General features: G+C 37.3%; 1 protein-coding gene across 5 annotated transcripts in view; it reads left to right on the forward strand.

Annotated features, from left to right (window-relative positions):
• The first annotated feature begins 2 nt into the window (after window positions 1–2).
• Window positions 3–20,923, forward strand: part of SPOCK3 (SPARC (osteonectin), cwcv and kazal like domains proteoglycan 3) — a 199,149-nt gene continuing 178,228 nt past the window's right edge. The window contains exons 1-3 of one of the 5 annotated variants that reach the window (XM_040555879.1): window positions 3–75; window positions 120–176; window positions 353–529. In XM_040555879.1, the coding sequence (XP_040411813.1) occupies window positions 353–529 (177 nt within the window). In that variant the 5' untranslated portion in view covers window positions 3–75; window positions 120–176. Of the gene's footprint in view, window positions 177–352; window positions 530–20,923 lie in introns of those variants that run through there. The other 4 variants (XM_040555882.1, XM_040555883.1, XM_040555880.1 and 1 more) reach the window with 4 other exon arrangements.

Raw genomic sequence — 20,923 nt, forward strand, 5'->3', positions numbered from 1 at the left:
GGGCGGGGCCGGGGGGCGGGCGGGGAGCGGGGCGGGGGGCTGCGGGCGGCGGCGCGGGCAGGCAGCGGACAGGAGGTAGCGGGCAGGCAGGCAGCGGGCAGGCAGTAGGCAGCGGGCAGGCAGCGGGCCGTCTTTCCGGCCGCGGCGAGGAGCGCGGTTGCGGAGCTCGCGGCAAGGTGACGGGCTGGGCAGCCTCCTCTTCCTCTCCTTCCCCTCGCCTCGCCTCCCTTCCCCCTCAATGCGGCGCGCCGGGCTCCCTTTCCCCCTGCCCCTTCCGCACCCCTGCCCGTTCCGGGCGGGCGCGGCGTGGGTAACCCGCCCTCCCCACCCTGCCGTGTCTCCTCTCGCCCAGATGCTGAAGGTAGCAGCCTTGGTGTGCGTGTGCGCGGCAGCCTGGTGCAGCCCGGCGCTGGCGGCGGCGGCGGCCGGGGGCAGACCGGACAGCGGCAATTTTCTGGACGATAAGCAGTGGCTCACCACCATCTCCCAGTACGACAAGGAGGTCGGGCAGTGGAACAAATTCCGAGACGTAAGTTCAGCCCTTCTCTGGGAGCCCCCCTCATGGGGGCAACCGCAACTTTATTTTCGCCCCCGATTTCATTCCGGTTCGTTAAATCCCCGGCGGTGCCCGGGCGCTGCGAGAGGAGGAGGACGAGGAGGAGGAGGAGGGAGGTGTCGCCGGGCAGTTCCCGGCGCGATGCCGCCGCTGAGCGGCCAGCCCGGGCCCGCTGTGCCCCGCGGTGTGCCGGGCGCCCTGCTCGCACCTCCGGGGCCCTGCGGCAGCCGCTCCTCGCCCGCGGCTGGTGGCGACGTGGGGCGGCCGCTGGAGCGGGGGCGGGCTGAGGAGGGGTCGCGCGGCGGCCGTTGGGCCCCGGGGTCGCCCCGCTGTGGGCTGGCGGCGGGCAGAGCAGGGCAGGGCGGCTCCTCACCTTGCCGTCCTCACCTCGGCGGGGCGTGGAGCGCCTGGCAGGCAGTGCCAGAGCCCCCGAGCCGCCCCGACCCCAATCTCTCCCGTTACGAAACCCGTCGGTGGTTGTCCCCCTTGGGAGCGCCTCGCTTTCCTGAGGAGTTTGTTGTAAGTTTAGCAAAGACCAATGCGTCTTCACGAGGCCGTCCTGTGGTCTTTGATGTCGCTTTTAATAACCTGAATTCCAAGCAGGCAAAATCAATCTCTCCTTAGCCTCACTGCATTGCTTACTGGGTTTCTTTGATTTGGTTCACAACTTCGGTGTCAACAGGTTCCTCGTGCTGCAGCTTGCCAGTGATGGGTTTGCCATCGCAAGCTGAAGTCGAGGGCTCCAAAAAGTCTCGTATTTTTATAAGGAGTCTCGTATTTTTATGAGAGCTATAGTGTACTTGCCATGCATGTGGTTTTTGGCTTTATATATATGCTGTATGTGGGATGCAAACTTGGCTATTTACGTTAAGTAACTAGGGAGGAAGAGTTACTGTTAGAATTGTGGGAGAACTTAATTCCACAATAGCTTCTATTAAACAGAATTAATTTAGCGTGTGACAACACTCACGTTAGTGTTCAGATGTTTTTGTTTACTTGAAACAGCTTAAAATGTAATAGTCACGTGAAAAATGTTCAGTGTACTGTACCTTGGGACCTGCGTTTTTAGAAAAAAATGCGCAGTGCCATATAAATGTTTTAGGATGAAAGGCTGCTGCTGGAAAGCACCAAAATAAGTACATCAGTTATGTTCTATAATAGGGCAAAGTCGTCTATGTAAGGACTACCCTGCGAGGCTGAAGAAGCTAAGTGCTGCCTAATGCCTGTCTCCTGGGTGCCCACTCACATATACTGTAATATTGGATATTAGCCAGATAATTTATTCTGTGACAAGTAGGTGTCCCCAAGGGTTTTAGGAGTGATGCTCTGAGAAAGTACTGCATACTGATTCACCTGAAGCAGCTTACAAATAGGCTGGCTTATTTATTTTTATGCTGTTGAAGTTTTATAAGACTGGCTCTTCAGAGAGGAGTCTGCTTTTACTTCTTGTGCAGAATGGTTATATCCTATTGATTGTTACTTGATCTGGAATATTTATGGATGAGCCTCATGCTTGACAAGGCTCTCCCTTTAAAGCATGGATGGCTTTCAGTAATTCATAGCTGGAAAAAATAAATTATGAGTTAATCTACCTGCACAATCATGAGTTATAGAAAAATATCTTGTAAGATGCACTGATCAGCTGATCAATTATCATCCTTAAATATAACACTGGAGAAGTTTTATTAACATCCTCCAGTTTTATATAATTAGCAAATTTACTTGAATGACTGACTGTAATTTGTGGGTCTTGAATTTGTGATTAGCAATTTGATTAATGATTCAAATGTTTCCCCCCTGTTACGGAACAGCGCAAATACACCTTAAACATATGGAGGGGTAACTGTCTTGCAGAGTTAAAATAAACATGGGCCTTGCATACATTTGTAACTTAATTCTATGTTTTCTGAACAGAGCAATACATTTGTTGTAGGCTTTAGATACCCTACTGATATATGGGTGAGATTGAATTCTGGTGTGAAAAGAAGTATTTAAAGGCTTAGCTTTAGACTTAACTGACAAGACTGATTAATGTGGAAGATAATGACCCTGACTCTGGTCATTGACTCAGTTTCTTAAGAGTTTTAGGTCACAGCGAGAAAGAACATAGTCATTGAGAAAGGGAACACCTACAAAGCCTAAGCCAGAATATGACTTTGAGATTTTGTTCTGTTTTAAATAAAAAAAACAATCTTACCAACCTCTAAAATGTCATGCTTGTCTGTAAAGCTTGTTATTAACATGATACTAATATTAGCTGACATCGTTTCAGTACGTTGCACTTTGTACAGTCAGAACTGTAATGACTCTTCAGTTCTCCTGAAAGATCTTGACCAACAATTCTGTTGAAAATGATGAAACAAATCTAGGAAAGAACTTTACTTTACTTTGCCTAAATGTGGAACAGTGGGAAGTTGAGTGCACATCAGATGCTCTTTTCACATCTTTTCTTGTGCAAAAATTGAGAATAGGCTCTTAGAGATGAGACTTGGTGGGATGGGGATAGGGGAAACGTTCTTCATATGGCAGAGATCAGCTCTCCCACCTTATACGTGTGATTATGTACAAGGCTGGGGAGGAAGAGATTTTAACTCACTCTGCTTCTTCCTGTAGTCCAGTTGCTGAGTAGCAGCAGCTCTTTTGTCACTAAGTAAGTCTTGGAGTTGATGTGTTTCTTACATTTTTTCAAGCTGCCTGGTTAGGCTGCTTCAGCAGCCGTGATGCTGGGATGTCCTAGCCCACGCGTTCATATCCCTTGTTTATCTCATGGCTGGGAATTGAGGTTCTTTAGTAGACACTAAGTTGGGGGCATCTTCTTATTTCATATTTTGCTATATTTATGTTGTTCTGTGCTAAGGGTCTCATCCATGATAGCTGGACTTATATTTTAATAGATACATTTTATAAAAATATGTACTTGGTCTAGAATGAAGATTATTCCTTTAAAAAAATGTAATCGAATAATGGTGTTACACTTACACTCTTCAACTTTTCACATCCTAAATCTTACATATTAAACATTCATTACCTATAATGCTCTGAATCTGTGGAGGAAAACAAAATATAGGAATAGTTTATTTTCTTTATGATGCGATTCCAAATAATGATATTAATTTTAATGTTAAAACCAAACATAGTGTCTTTGTCATTTATAATCACTTCATTGTTTTTTTTGTGGTCTTTACGACCAGTCTAACAAAATTTCACACAACTGTCTTTTATATTGCTATCTGAAAGCCTTTCAGAATTTTTTTTTTTATATTCCATGAAACAACATTCTTTAGCATACCTGATTTTAAGTATTGATATTTGCAACATGTCCATGTGTGTTAATTAAAAAGGTTGTATAATATGTTTTACATGCTAAATTTGACTTGGTGCTTAAGGAGAGCATTACTGATGATCTGGTTTGCTTATTAGTGATTTTTACTTTTTCACTTCAACAAGGTGATAATTTTAAACAATTCCTGTACTTGTAAATCTAAGATGTGTTAGGAACTTTGTAAGGAAACATGCTTGTTGCATATGAATGAACTCCAAACAACTCAACTATGGCATAGCATTGTTTTGAAATGGTGTGATCTGTTGATCAGTATGATCAGTTGCATCATCCTATAGCGTTACTGTCATCCTGCTGCATTGATACAATTATCGAAGGAAAAAAATGTAGGACAAAATTCAAGTAACAGACCTTAAAACCTTGTATCGGATGTGAATGGGAAGTTTGCACTGTTAATGCTAGCTTTTATTCTGCTTCATTGTGCCTTCACCTCCAAATATATTCTAAAACACTTGGCAAGTTTGGGCAACTCATGTTGGCTTCCCAGATGCATCCTTTGGAGATAAGTGGAAGAATGTTTTTCCTCGGTGAAATCTAAGCCTTGGTGTTTGGAAAAGAAGTGAAACAAATACTAAGTCTCCATACAGATTGTGTAATTGTTAGTATTCATTACTCTTTTGTCTGTTTTTAGGCTTAAGGCTTCTTAAAAACAAATGCTCCCCCCCACCCGCCTCCCCGCCAACCTAAGCTCCCCACCACCTCTACATGTGATGTTTCTTTAGTGTTGTGAGCAGAACATCTCTGCATGATTGTTCAGCCGTATGACTGCATTTCACTGCAACTAAAAAGGCCGAGGGCTGTTTTAAAAAAGGATTAATCACAAGTTTTTTTGCACTTTGCTGTGTGATCACCATGCAAATATTTGGAAGGTTTTCATGTTTCTGGAGTGGAGTGCTGATAACCTGATTTGGTGAGAAGAAGGGCTCCTGCTAAACAAGTTTTTTCTTATTTTTATTTTTTTTTTTGATTTGGCTAGAATCCCTCTTATTTTGTATATTTCTTCGATTTTTTAACAGGATTTTGCAGATAGCTATGTTTAGTCTAAATGAATGAATTTTTTGTTTTAAGGCTGAGAAGGTTGACAGTCTAAAGTCAGAGGAGCAGTTATGTTTTTGTAGTTATGTTTTTGTTGAATGCACGATAATGGGATTGGCATCAAATACCCATTTTAAAACTATAGAGTGATAATCATCCGGAGGGTCTCCATTCTAGTTACAGCAGTATAGCATTTACTTTAGCCTTTTGGATCAAAACTTTATATTACTATTACAATATCACTTAAATATTGTTACAATATGACTTAAATATTTTCACTTCTCAGACATATGGTCTGATTTTTGGGTGGTCTGGTGTGGAGCCAGGAGTTGGACTCAGTGATCCATGTGGCTCCCTTCCAACTCAGGGTATTCCATGATTCTAAATAAATGCTGTTACACAGGGTGACTGGTACGTGCTGTGCTATTTAGTTGACCAGTGAAAACTGAAAGTTGACTTAGGTTTACCCTCTGAAGAAGTTTCTTTTCTATTAATAATAATAATAAACTTCCTAAGAAACTTTTACTGGAATCCTGTGGCAATAATAAAATCTTTTTTTTTCCTGTGTAGTCCAAAGACTACAGTTTGGCTGAATGCTGTCGCTCACTTTTCTTTCACTGTGGACAGTGATTAATGTTACTTATGTATTACTTAGTGGCTATGTATATATTACTTGTGAGTGTAGGCTTTGTTTGTGGCTTGTTCTTTGGTCCAGGTCAGTTTTTGTCTATAATTTTTCTTCCTATTGCTTGTTTTCTTGATATTTTCCAGTCTGTCTATGAACTGACAGATCATTCTCTTTTCATAATGTCCATATACAATTAATGCAAAATGTGGTTATGTCATTATACAAAAAAATGTAGTTTCTTTAAAGGTACATACTGCTGAACTTTGTTGTGAAACTAGCTACTTTGCAGTCTGTTTAATGACAGACTAGGATGTAGGCTTTTTTCTTTTTCAGTTTAAAGTAGATCTTGAGAAGTAGTTTTGCTGCTTCAAAATCATCTTGGACTAAAATACAGCCAGCAGCCAGTTGTGATCTTAAAGTGAGCTTTTGCTTAAAAAGAAAAGGATTGTGTATAGTAAGTAGGTCACTAATATGCACATGATAGAAGGAAAGGGAATGAAAAAAGGATCATGAGTACTTTCTCTAAAGTCTTTAGGATTGGAAAGCGCAGCACTCATCAGTCTTTCATTGCTGAGGTTGTCATTAGCTGTCAAAATTGGTTCATTAGGCTTATTTGTCTTGTACTTCTTACCATTCAGGTTAAATAAAAATATTTCTTTCCCTATTAGTGGGTGCGGCAGCTCTTCTACTACATACATGATAGAAAATCATGATTATGGAAAAATGGAATTGCAGAACAAGAATGATCGAATTCTTCATTAAGTTGTCCTAGGCTTAAGTTAGAGCAAGAAGAAAAGGATGAGCAAGAAAAAGCTTCAAGTTTCTTTCTGGATAAGGGCACCGAATCTCAGTTTTCCACATGCCAGCTGATTATTTGACAATTGGTTATCAGCTATTCTGAAGTGTTGTCAGTGTTTCTCTTTTTTTTTCATTGTGACTTTTACTTTGTATAATCTTAGTTTTATTAATATGGTGAAGGAGGAAAAACTTTGCAACCCAGAATACCTGACAGGAAGAATGAGTATTTTATACTTACAGTGGTCGAGTCTTAATGTAGTTATTATAACTGTATTTTAAACCTTGAAATATAGGAAAATATTAAGAATTTGTATTAAAATTATGGAAATTAAAAAAAGCTATTTAGTTGTCTATCACTTTTTAACTGAACACGGTAAGTTGTATTGGAAACCTTAACTTTTAATTCCTTTTGCATTGTGGGTAAAGGCTTCTGATTTTTATATGTACTTCTACTTTCTTCTCAAATATGGATTCTTTTTTGCTTTCACCTGGTTGCTTTTCCTCCAGTCTGTTTTTGCTTGGTGTTTCTTGTAACAAATACTTTTTTTTGTCTGCGGAGACAGTCTGCTAACCTCAAACTATTGTTAATACTGAACTCTTAGCTGTCTCTTGGAAGGCATTAGCTTGGAAGCTCTTTATATAGCTAACGCCGAGGAGTTAAGTAGACTGTAATGTGCTTTCCCTTAGATTGGCCTCATAATCTAAAGGAAAGCTGATAACATCGTTTCATCTTATCTTTATCTCCTTTCTGTGAAGAATAATCTTTATTTTATTTGCTGTAGGTTGTTTAGTGGATATGGATACCCAGTATTCTCTTGTCTTACTGTTAAATCTTATTGGGATTGACTCTAGACATCTGTGCTTATTATAGTGTAGTATAAATAGATTTGTAATACACTAATAGGTGGTAACAGTAACAGAAATTGCATGGTCTGTCTTGGATTTATAATCAGAATGGAAAGACGTCTGGAGCAAGAGGTGTATTATCACGAGAAGTTGAATGTAGAAAAAAACAATATGAGTACAATTAGAATAAGTTGTTTTTAGACACCATCAATTCTTTTTTCCCCCCATGTCTTCCATCTCTGTTACTTGATAATCTTTGAAGCATTTGTAATAACTAGCTATGGAAGGAAGAAGTAATAGTTTGGTTTAATTTCTTAGTAGTTCTTGGCCAGTTTTCAGGCTTAACTCTTTCCTTTAAATAGATGCTTAGGTTTAAATAGTTTCCCTCCCACTAACTGCCACCAAGAGGTGCTGGGTGCCTACAGTTCCATTCAGGAAATAAGGAAGGAAATCCCCTTCCAGGAACAGCTCTTTTTTTTTTTTTTTCATGCATAACTTTAGAGCAACTCCTATATTTTCAAGTATAAGGAAACTTGTTCTAACCAATGGATTTCTTTTTCTTTCCTACCAGTACATGAAAGATACTTTTTAGTAACATAGCTTCAATTTCTCTTTATGGGTATCTTTCTAATGTAGACATTTAAAAAAAAAAAAAAAAAAAGTGTACAGTCATGTTTTTACTATTGTATATGTGTTTTAATCTCACATAATCACCCTCCTTGGAGATCTTCAGAAGCCACCTGGACATGGTCCTGGGCAGTCTGCTCTGGGTGGCCCTGCTTGAGCAGCGGTTGGACCAGGTGGACCCAGAGGTCCCTGCCAGCCTCAGCCATTCTGGGATTCTCTGATATCTGAATGCATTAGTGACCATGGATGAACAGCTTCTTTTTCTGAATCTGGAGTTACCAGTCTCACTTTGACTATGCTTAATGCTAAAATCTGCCTTGTTTGCTGTAGACACAAATATGAAGGCAACAATGGTAAATGCTAACGTATTATATGGTATTAAATGTTATTTTCATATGTCTTAAATTTCTAAAAGAGTCTTGTAGTTAGTAATAGTGGTGTTCAAAGCTCCACTGAGCATCCTTACTTAACGTGAATTATCTTTAGTTACTTGATAGGTATTTCTTTTGATGATTTTTCACTCTTGCTTTCCCAACTCACCCCATTTCACACTGATACATTACAGTAGCAAAAATTACCAGTTGAATTATTGATTTATCTAAGGTTGTGCAGGGTGAGGTAGGAGTCTTGGATAGGACACAAGGAGACCTGGCATGAAATTCTAACCCAGTACAAAGTTTTCACATTTCAGTGAGGATGTTTTTATTACTCTGTTGATATCTTCACAAGGTAAGATAATACGTTGAAAAGATACCAAAAAGTTTGGATGATTTGCCTTTTCTTTTATGGAAGCTATTTTCTTAATACGTTGTTACTAAAAGTTATCAAGTGCTTGTTGTTTTTCTGCAGAAAATCCTCATGACCTAGTTTTTTATTTTCTCATGTGATGTGCAATCATTGGGTCAAAGTAGACTGTCAGTTCTCAGCTTGTGCAGCATCTCTCTAAAAAAGTCTGCAAGTTATTAAATAACTTTATGTATTGCATTTGTAATCGGGCCTGCCTCCAGCTGAAAATACACTCCTTTGACATTTGTTGAGTTTGCATTAATGACGAAGTTCATTCTATTGTTAGATCTGTCTAGCGGTGATAAGAGCAGAACTTACTCCTCAGTGTATGCTTCCGAGAATGGACAATGCCCTGTGTTTTAACAACTATTTAGTAAAACTGGGGAAAGTTATTAGTATGAAGAGTGTAGGAGATGTATTTATTGATGCATGTATCTTTAAGGATTTGGTGGTTGTGTTCATGACTAAGTGATCACTCTTGCAGAAAACCCAAACAATGATTCTTGTAAGCAGAATCAATCTGTTCGTATGCAGAGCATCAAAGCCAGGAATCCATTGTATAAGGCTCTTCCAGCCTTAAGCAGAGGAATACATTAACCAGTTTGGTCAGATTTAGGAAGCCCATGTGAAACTCAAGGAACTCTTTGCTTAGGGTCCAAAGGGACCGTTGGATTTGATGATATGCTTGCGTGAAGATAGTACAGGTTGTTTTAAACCTGAAAATTCTAGTTGGGCAAAAGCATTGCAGGCTTCAGGAGGTTGTGCTGTGTGTCACTGGCATAGATCAAGAAAGACTTGATTTCTAAGGCCTTTGGTGTCAGGAAAGTAATTAGCTGCAATATTTCCAGATGATGTAGGCAGCAAATCTATGCTGTTTTGCAGCAGAATAAGGAAGAATGATGTTTAAGCTCATGTGAACATGATCTGGGGGTATTTACTTCTTTGGCCCCAATATGGCAATGAGTAGGACTTGATCAATCTTTCTTACACTTCATTTTAAAGAATTCTCTTACCATTTTCAAGGCGTTGTCTTGTGTATATTGCCAGTAATTGTGGCCCATTACTTTAATGAAAAAATAACAAAGAATGTTGGAATAGAAGCCAATTTAAATCCTAAGAAAGATGGAGAAATGGCTTCTGAATTTCCATTAGGATATTCACTGTGGTATAAAAATCAGATTGTATTTGTTGTCTTAATCCAGAGTGTAAGTCTGTAAACGTAGTAGGGGTTAGCTAGCTGGTCTTCAGGGACCTCCACGTTGCTTTTAGTCAAAAGCTACTATATCTTTGTCTTTCCTTCCTTTTTCTCATACACTAAATGTTTACAGTTCCTATTTTTTACTGTTCCTACATGAAGATGATTGTTTATTAGTGTAATTCTTGCTTCTTTTCCTCTGAGTTTTCTAGATGTGGATTGCAGCATAGCTTCTTGAATTTTAAGACATGAATAGTGGTTTTCCCCTGGAGACTTGAAAATACTAATGTTATGGAACATCTGAAGTTCAGCACATTGAATAGTTCAGTTCTTGTGTTTTTTAGAATAAATATGAATACATGCTATGTGCATGTGTGTGTGCACATGTACTCCACATAGGCATACGCTAACTGGTATCCCAGATTGGTAACAACTGAAAGGAGTTTTATTCAGTTTCCCGTTGGGGAGCAACGTACTCAGAATGTTCAAAGTATTTCATAGGTCCAACCTCATCATGTCTGCTGATCCTGTCTTAATTTCAGATTTTGATGTCCCATCCACTGTAGAGCATTTTTTGGTATATACTGAGAGTGACATGGATTTAACTATGTTTGTGGAATGCAGAATAAAATGATAATTATGAATTCATATTTCAGCTATGCGAGGCAGTTGTCTACAGTTTCAGTTAACTGGCTGGAAGAGATACCAATTTTTGTTACGTGCCATTATGTATCACATCAGAACGTGACAAGTATGACTACAGATATCTAGAGATTTGCAAGAAAATGTTTGTGTCAAACTCCGTTTTGCCCAGGAAACGTAGTGGAAGGTATCAAAAATATTTTAATGGAATTCGTTATTCTGTGAAGCAAAACTGTAGTTAGATTTTAGCAGTGCTTATCTCTTCCTAAAATGTGATAGTATTTTCCATAGTTGATGTTTTAAAACAATCTTGCTTGTCAAACAGATATTCTTTTAGTTTGAAAGTGAGTGAATCTTTAGAGTTAGAAAGAGTTGGACTGTGACGTTAAAGCCTGGTTCGGGTGTAGCTGGACTATTCGACAGTATGAATATTAGGAAACCTTTATTTTAAAACATTGCAAATTACTCTCAAGCAATACTAAAGCTTCTCTTCACAGATATTTCTGCTTTTAAATTTTTAGTTTAATGCAGATGAAGGATAGTAATTTGTATACATTTACAGATCCTACTGTTGGTTATCTGAAAGAACATTTCACTAAATAAATATACTAGTGGCAGCTAAAATTCCTATAGTTGTAAAATTACGCACATTGTTTATACAACAGGTTTAAAATATATCAGTGTTCAGCTTTTACTTATACTGGTTCCAAAACATACATCTACTTGATTTTCAAGCTTAGTTATTTTCAGTTTTGACAACTGAATTTTTCAGTTGCTTTATTTAGGTAGCTTTAGCCAAACAGCTTGCTCATTAGACCAAAAAACCTGCCAAGAGTAATCAAGCATAGGGATGAAACAAAAGACATTGTGATTTACTGTTTTATGCTTGGCATTTATCAAGAGAAGTGCTTGATTGAAGGGTAGAAAAAAGGAAAAATGAAAAAAAAATATTCATAATGCTGAAGTAATTACTATCATAAAAGTTGAAAACCTCACTGATGTGCAGGCAGCTAACCCTATACTTCCTGAATTGTTGTAGAAAATCTTACAAACAGTGTATTTTTAAGGAGTTTTGCAGAAAGTGAATCACTTTTTGTGAAGTAATTTTTTCCCACCTTTTTTGAGCCTTCATTGTGGATTTTACTAGGATAATATCCTATTAAACTGGACTACAATCCAGTTTGTATGGAATTTTTTCTTGTTCAATTGAGGTCAACGAGAACATGTTCACTGATGTTTGTGAGAGGTGGTCTCTATCTTTAATTGTGCCGGTTTACTTACTGTTCAAATAATGATTTTAAATAAGTCTATAAAAATAGACTTTGGAATGTATTTTGCAGCTTGGAAAAATAGAAGATGAACTTGAGCTGGAGAACAACCTAAGTCATCTATTTCATTAGGAAATCCTATCTGGTGGTCTAAATTAGAATACATATCAATGGGATTTAAAAAAAAAATCCTTTTTGCTTTATCATGTATAAGGGAATTCTTAATTTGTTGCCATGTCTTGGAACACAGTGAAAACAGTGCCTTTATTTTCTTAAGCCACTGGGTCCGATTGGGATTTTAGTTCTGTTTTTAAACAAATTGTTTTCTTGAGTAAGTTGTTCACTTGGTTTTTATTCTTCTCCCTCCATTTCTGAGGGGAGGGTAGAAAACAATCTTTCAGTTTCACTGACCTGAATCAAAATACTTTGTTTTGGCTAATTCATCTGAGATGATCTCTGCATGTGTATTTTTAGCCTCTGTCTGTTTCGTTTGCTGGATTGCTTCCTGGAGTTGTAGGTAGGCACCTCTGTGCTGCCCTACATGCCAGGCTTCTATGGTGAATTACATACTGTGTGATGCCCTCTGCTTTCCCTTCCAGATGAATCCCATGTTGCAGTGTGCAAAACAGCGCAGAGATTCAATTAAATGGGAGGGTGGCAATTATTAAGTAGAAAAAAGAAAATCAGACAAGCATAAAAAAGCTCTGGAATGCATAGCAAGATAATATTACTGAGGCTAGATTTTCAGGCTGTATTAGAAAGGCCATTTATATAGATAATATTATTAAAACTAAAGCTGAATAACCTATTTGTGAGAGGTATTAAAGCATCTGCTACACAGCTTAATTCTCTGGGAAGTTATTAGAGTTTATGGTAAAGCTAAGCAGTGGGATGGATTTACTTGCTATTTGTTTCTTTTATCTGAAACTGGATTTTTTGATATATTTTATTTTATTTTTTTTGAGATCTGATAATGGACTAGATTGATTATCTAATGTAGTAATTCTTAGATGTCAGAAGTAAGGCACAAATCTGTAGGCAGTGCTTTAACTTGTTTTGACAAATATATGGTGTTTCTTTTTGTGTCAGAAATCTTTCTTGAGCAAGCTGGAGAGTACAGAGAAATCAGTGATCTAGAGTAAAATTAGAACCTGGATTAAGTATGAAATACCACAGTATAATTCAAGAAATAATTTTTTTGGAAATCTGTAGTCTATTTTCTGTTCTTATTATGGTGCATAGTACTTACTTCACTTGTCTTATGAGTTCTGAAGCTCTGTTACACCTGTCTCAGCTTTATTTTCTTACAAGGTAGCTGTGTCACCTGATGCTTCCAGTGTTTGTATTTTTCCTTATCTTTACTCAGAAAGCTATTAAGCCATTCCCCGCAAACCTCCTCTACGTAGGCAAACAAACACAGAGAATGTTATCTTTAAATATTTCCTCTAAAGCCAAAACATTTTATACCACTTTCCTTTTATAAGATTCATGAGAAAATGAAATGAAAATCAAAATTGTATTGCCATTTTGTTAACTATAGGGATTTGCAGCATGTACATTCTTTGGATGGAGGCGTCTTTGATACAGGTTACTCTAGTAGATGTCCCTTTACACCAGGTTCATGTCCCTGATCACTCCCATAAACTTTTTTTTATGTATATCGTTTCTTGTGATCTCCTTCAGACATAACAAGTAACCCCCAAAAAGGCACGTGAGGTTTTACAGCTCAGAGTTCTGGTAACTGTGGTACCATTTGGTCTTTGTTCTGAGTACCTGTGATCAGAGGTTTAGAGATGATCTCTGATCTAATCAGAGATTAGATCTTCATCTAATGGGGTGTGCAGCAGTCAGAAATAGCTCAGTTCAGCTCTGAGGGGACTCTGTTAAGATAGATATTTTCATGACTAGAAAAGCACAGGTGAGGTGATGTTTTTTCATGAAGTTAAATCTAAAATAGTTTTATTAACTTCAGTGACAGTATTTTTGCTCAGAGGCTGCAGGCAATGGCCAATGAATGTTAGTGCTGCTTTAAACCAGTTGAAATTATTTTTATGTGGTATAAAGGAATTGAAAAAACATGGATGAAGAAGTAACTCGTTTCTCTTTCACCCTGGATCTAGATATTCAGGATCTCTTCTATTTTAACTCTTAACACTTAAATGCATGAGACTATAAACTTTGCAGTTGAAGGTCAGCAGCACCAACCATGTAACACTTTATGACAGAGTTACTAAACATGTAACTTCTTTTCCTCTGTAAACATATATTAGTAGAAAGCTGCTCAGTGTAGTTACATCATCGGAAATAGAACACTTATCTAGTGTGACAAAATTGCATCAATTCAGACCAGAATTATGGATCTTATCATCGCTTATACCATGAGTTTGGAAGAGTTTTCTATCATTCTGTTCAAGATTTAACTTCATTGGAACTGGAGTTCAGAACTGGAATATTTTGTCCTTTTTGACGGTAGAAAGTATAAATCCAGAGGACTTTTTCCTTGCCTTCTGCAAATTTAAGTTTAATCTTAAATAAGGATTTGAATGAATGTGGAAATGTTGAGCTTGTTTAAGTGAAATGTCTGTAATAGAAAATTGTTCTTTTTGTGTGTGTATTCTGTGGACTTTGTGACTTTAACATAAAATTTAACACTTACTGCTTTTCAAAATATAGTTTGTTCCTTTTTTTTTTTTTTCTTTTAATTTTTTACATTTAGGAGTTCTAGTGTTTCTTTTACAAGCCACAATATGGCAGGGAAAACCTCCTGAAGACACTGTAGGTTGATCACCGGAAAAAGGATTTAAGAAATGTTCCAGTTATTTGTGATTCAGGGGAGGTTAAGGGCTTCACTCCAGTGGCATAAAATTAGTTTAGGACCAGATAGTGTGATTTAGCTGTGTAGTGTTGCTCTGAGTGATTTTGGCTTGGGCTGTTAGGAACAGTTGTAATGACTGGCTGGTAGCTCTGCTGCCAATAGATTTCTAGGGCCAAGGAGAATCCTGAGATGATCTGCAAACCCTGTTTTAGTTTCCTAAGAAAATTAGGAGCAAATACATGGAGTTTTATGGAACAACAAAGTAAATGTTTTATTTGTTGGATATAAAATAGTATAATAATAACTTAATAACAACCCCAATAACCTTGGCTTTAAAGTTAAAAATAGATAATACAAATATGAAGTAATTGTCCTTTGATTTACTGTTTCTCTCCTAATTTGATGTACATATTCAGCTTGCTCAGTTTTCTCTATTTTTTTTTCTTACAGCGGTTAAATCAGAACCCTAGGGAGAAAGGTTGAGAATAGGGGGCTCTTAAAGGAAAAAAAAATACCATGATTTACATTTGCATAAAAAGAACAGAATATGGTGTTTGATGATTTGTTGTGAGTGTGCAACAGCCCAGCTTGTCAGAACATGGAACATTTACCCAAAGGCACCAGGGTATCCAGAGTTCTTATCTCAGTGACGTCTGGCTTTCCTAGCTAGACAACCTACTTACTTATGTGTGCTTATTTGGGGAAATGAAGTTTATCTGTCTCTCATATCTGTCAGATTCCAGGTTTATTTCTAGGAGTCCATCTTCTAAAACACTAGAAAAAGAGACTCATTTATTTCCTTAAAAGCTTTGAATAATGTAATGAAAATCAGACCAAGCAATTTATATACTCCGAGTCTTAGTTGTCACAATGATCAATAATGTTTGAACACATGAGTTTGTTGCATCCTTTGCTATGAAGGAGCAGGTGGTCTGACAGGCTGCTCTGTTAATACAGCATTTAAACATAGATTCATTTGTAGTCCAGTGCCATTGGTTGGTGTGACTGACATCAGTCCTAGAGGGGTTCTGACATGGGGTTTCTGAGGTGAACCTGAGTAAGACAGTGCAGTCATGCTTAGTTACTTTCTACTGAGCTTATAGATGTTTCCACACGACGAATTTTAATTTCTCATGTCCTAAGCGCACATATATGCCCTATCCAGCAAAAAGATTAGGCTGATGGTTAGCATAAGCCTTATATGTAGGCTTAATTTGAAATCAGTTGCTATGATTCAGGTAAGTGAGACTCTTCTTTTTGTTAAGACTGTTACTGTCTGGCCAGTTTTTTTTTTTTTTTTCCTTGCTGCTCATTTAAATAGTTATTTTCAGAGATAGTTGTTGAGTTTGTTTGCTTTTAGTATAGATAAGTCTGCTGTTGGTGGGCTTGAAATTTATTTGTAATTTTTCGTATTTTTTTTCTAAAATCAATTTTGTTTAAAATAGGTAACTTTTAATGAAAATATGTATTTTCTTCAAATGGCAAAATTTTTAGGATAATTTCTGTGAATTCTTGCACACATTATTGGAGAAAGATGTGCTACAGTGTTATTGTTCCTTTGTTAGTGCTTTGTTCCTTTATTAAACACTCTTCCTAACACCTTGGTTGTGAATGCCCATCATAGAAGCTGGAATGAAGATAATACTGCATTGGCTACACTGGATGAAACTTTTAATTTTCCTGTTGGTATTTTTAATTTTTTTTTTCCTGAGTTCAGAAGATATTTTCTTTCCCCTTGCAGCCAAGAGTTCATTTATTATGTAATTTAGTAACTCCAAAATATGTGTTTAGTTGGTACTAATATTTAGAGTAAGATATGCAAAACCTTTAAACTGTTTTACTGTGTTGACTAAAAACTTTTCTTTTTCCATTTAGGTTAAAAGTGTACCCCTTAGTTTGGTTAATGGTTAGTACAGCTCTGTGGAATGTGTAATGAATAAGTAAATTATAATTAAAAGGAAATAATGTGGAGAGTGAAACATTCTATGCCTTACTTTCCTAGAAATATTTTTAAAAAAATGAGTAATTTAATTGGATTATTCATGTCTTGTTCCATAAACTTCTTAAATGGCAAATGAGAAATGACAGTCTCTGTTAATTGTAGAGCAGAAAGAAAACAAAAGTTGGAGGCGTTAATTCTGAGGTGGTCAAACAAGCTAAGTCATTATATTTTGGTGGGAGAAAAGACTGATACATTGCAGTGTGTATCCAATTATGGTACTACTGTGATGTAATCCACATGATTCTGAAACCACTTTTCAGAGATCAGCTTTTAATTAGCATTTAAAATAAATGTTTGCATTTCTTCTTTTGACTTCTAAAGGATTTTTGCTCTACTGAAGAACAAACATTTTTAGCCATAGATGTTAGTTGCATGTAAAATCAGATGTTAAATTTAACGGAACCAACAGAAATACTCAAAATTAAGTTTTTCTTCTGATTCTGACATAAGATTTTTCTGCACTGTTTGGTGTGTGTAGTATAGTTTGTTGTGTAAAACACTCTTGATACAAGAAGATTACTCTGACACTTCAGAAAGTAAAACTCTGCTACTTTGGAAAGATTAATTGTAGCGCCAGTGTTTTTGACAGTCTAGTTCGCATTTTAGTGTGATACAAAAACAAAACACTATAAACTGTCAAACAACTTGAAATACACTGACTGAATTCCATTTTCTGGTTCTTTTACTGGAAAATGTTAATATCACTGCTTTTGGGGACCAATGAAACTTGCAAATTTCTTTTAAATTCACTTATATACATGGTATAACTACCCAAAATGTAGAATCTGTGGAGGGATCTGCTGTGCAGGGGCAAATACTGATCTAGTCCTGGTAATATCAGAACAGGTGTGTAGAAACGTCTAGATTAATTTTGAGATAGCCATTTTTAGATATACCTATCCTGAGTAAACGCTGTGCTTTTCAGTATTTTAAATTTTACTCATGAAGAATATACTTCTATAAACACAAAGTAAATGTCTTTTCAGTAGTTTACATGGGTCATTTTATTTGGGACAGCTTTGAGATTTTAATGTTTAAAAATAAGCCTGAAAGGGAGATTACATTCAAATTTTTAACACCCCCCCCCCCCCCCCATACTTAAAACTAAATGTCACTTTGTGTATTTACAGAAACATTTAACTTGATTTTGCATGTTGGCTTCCAGGACATGGGTTTTATTAACTTTTTGTATTTATGAACCTCCTTAAGAAGTTTTCTTCTGTAACTGTTTGTGTGTTGCAGATCTCTTACAATAACTTACTGAGCTGAAGAGTAAGCAGTAGCTAATCAAGCGCAGCAGAAATCAAGGGCATGATATCAATTTTCCTGTCCCTGGGGAGCACTTACTATATGGATTGTAATATGAATATCATGAAAAAGTCTGTGGGCCAGTTTTTCTTTACCAGACAGTTCCCATATTTTGTATGCTTTCATTTTGTTTTCTGGATATTTGACTTTTCTGGGAAATCTTTCTTCCTCATTCTCTTACCCCCCCCCAAAAAAAAAGTCATTGATGATTTCTGGAGCTGATAGCTGTGCAGCAAAACTAATTTAAGTACATACCAATGAGCACTGGTCATGTGCCATCACAAAAGCATCAGCGCTGTGAGCACTGGAAGGTGGATTCTGCACTCCTGGCTTGCTGAGGAATTTCTTTAGACATGCATCAGCTGTCAGTTGACATATGCAGAGGACAGACTCTCCTTGACTGTTGCAGAGTATGCTGTGGGTACAAAAATAATGTAATCAACCATTTCGAGGACATATAGTGGTATGGGTCATATTTGCAAGAGGAGTGTTTAGAAGAAAGTTCTCTCTTTGGCGAGAAGGTTTTGAAAGGACAGAATTAGAGGTGCACAGAAAAATATTTGAGATCATAAATTGTTTTCATAAAATGATATTCCTCTGCGTAGCTTTCAGCATTTTAGAGAGAAGGATGAAGCAAAATGACAGATGTCCCTCCTTGAACATGCTCCACAAGGATAGTGACAGCCTCTCTTCCTCCCTTGATAGGCTATATGAAGGCAGTGCCAGCCTCTTGTAACACGGCCAGTGGCACAGGGTACATTCAGATCCCTTCCTACTCTCCTCCGTCACATTTCTCCTCAGAAAGAGCAGTCAGGCATTGGAACGGGTTGCCCAGGGAAGTGGTGGCATCACCGTCCCTGGGGGTGTTCAAGGAAAGGTTGGACCTGGTGCATGGGGACATGGCTTAGTGGGTGACATTGGTGATAGGTGTATGGTTGGACCAGATGATCTTGGAGGTCTTTTCCAACCTTAATGATTCTATGATTCTATTCTAATCTATGACATCAAGGAACCATTCTTGGAGACATGGTTGCTGACTCCTATTTGCAAGATGTGAAGGGAGGGCTGAGCAGCATTGTAGTTGTAGAATTGTAGTCTCTAAACTGACTCTGCCCCAAAATGTAGTAAGAACAAGACACAGAAGAGAGAAGTAGTCAAATTAATCAGAGGAGACTGCTTCAGAAGAATAATATTCACCTACATAGAACGCAGACTGCACCTGGGACAATCACCATCCAAAAACTGCACTTTCACTGAAGGTACAATGTTGTGGGATGTGGATAACTACCCAATGGCAAGGAAGTTGTGTTCTGGATGCAGTCCTGCTAGGCACTGCCGTCTGGAATAATAATGAAATGACTGTGCTTACTTGAATGCTTTCAGTCTCCCTCTTCATTTTCCCCCAAAGTAGATATAGAGACATGAAAAATACAATGCAAATACAAGTCTGACACTTCAAAACTGTTATTTCCAAAACAGAAAAAATGCAAACATAATGCCTCCTAATGCTAGTCATTAATTTAATAAAGGCAGCTCAGTCTTTTCTTGATTTTTTTTTTTTTTTTTGTGTGTGTGTGTGTGCTGGTACATCAATCTCAACATGAAGTTCAAGAATTGAAATTTGAATTTTTTTTAACCAGAAAAGTAGCTACATGCATTTTTGAAGCAATATATTCACCATTGGTTAAATAGCATGACTGTTTTGATTTCGTGTTACTAAATAATTGACTCATTTACATGTTCCATGTTTCACAGGACTATTGATGAATTCATTGAAAACAGCTAAGTTGAGTGCATGTAGAAGATAGTTTTTTTTTTTTTAGAAAATATAGGTATCCAGTGGGATTTGTCTTGCCTTTTTAAATTAAAAAAAATCATTTGTTTGTATGTAAAATTGATTATTTTCATCAAATCATGTGATCTGCACTGAAATATATAAAATTGTAAACAATCAATTTATCTTCATTAAGAGATTTTCTGTAGGAAACAATGTTAGTTAATATACTTGCTGTAGGAAGCAAAGTAACATTAGCTGATATACTTGGTAGGAAAAGTTGCTTGCTCAAAGGCCTCAGTGTTACGTAGCAGCATCTGAAAAAATGTCACCAGACACATTGTTTGTACATGAAAAGTACTCACAGGTTATGTAGTTATCAAACTATCAAAAAATACTGAAAAATACACAATGAGAACTTGAATGAAAACCAGGTGTATGATATATGGCTTTTTATGCTGCACTCCCAATTCTTACAGTTTTTTGGCCATTCTAGAATTTATTTGTAGTTGATGCATTTCTTGGTTGTTTCTGTCAGTGTGCTTTCTATTTTTTTCCCCTCAAGTATTACTGATTTAGTACGAAAGTATAGAACATCATGTTAGAGTATGGTTTCAGGATAGGCATTATATTTCTTGTTACATTTTGGTATTCTTTATATGTGTGTATATAGTATAGTTCTTACATTTGTATTAAAACAACAACAAAGCAACCTAATGTATACAACTTATTTTTTTCTGGTTATTAAGTTAGTATTAATGGATTTGATTAGTGAATAATTATTTATCTTTAGCATATGTAGTCTGATTAGAGGAACAAAGTGTGCTTAATATTTTCTGTCTGTTCTTAAGGAGTAATTTATGTGCTTGGCATTTCTGTATACTTTTCCTGTTTTGCTTTTGTTGCTCTCTCAGGTGTTTCATATAGACTTGTCTTGTGGCTGCTTTTCTGTTGCTTTATTAGGTAATGAATGGAACAAAGGAATCTAACAGGTTTTCTAGGGGAAACAGCAAAACAAAATGTTGATAAATATACAACATAAGCTGTCAAAGGGTATTTCTCGCTGATCTTGAGAACTATAGCAGCAGTATGGTAATTTCTTCACAACTGGATTTTTACAGACAGTGCTGTGTCTTAGATTCATTCAGGAGTAAAGCAAGAGGGTAAGTGTGTGGCTGTTTGCAGCAGGAGCAGGTTTTGTGTGTACACATCACACTAATATGCACATTTATAGTGTATATTCATATATAGCATACATCGTATATGTGTATGAAAATGGTAGATTTTTTCCAGCATAGAAATC

The sequence above is a fragment of the Cygnus olor genome, chromosome 4 (assembly GCF_009769625.2).
Source record: "Cygnus olor isolate bCygOlo1 chromosome 4, bCygOlo1.pri.v2, whole genome shotgun sequence".
In the NCBI taxonomy this organism is placed as follows: domain Eukaryota; kingdom Metazoa; phylum Chordata; class Aves; order Anseriformes; family Anatidae; genus Cygnus; species Cygnus olor.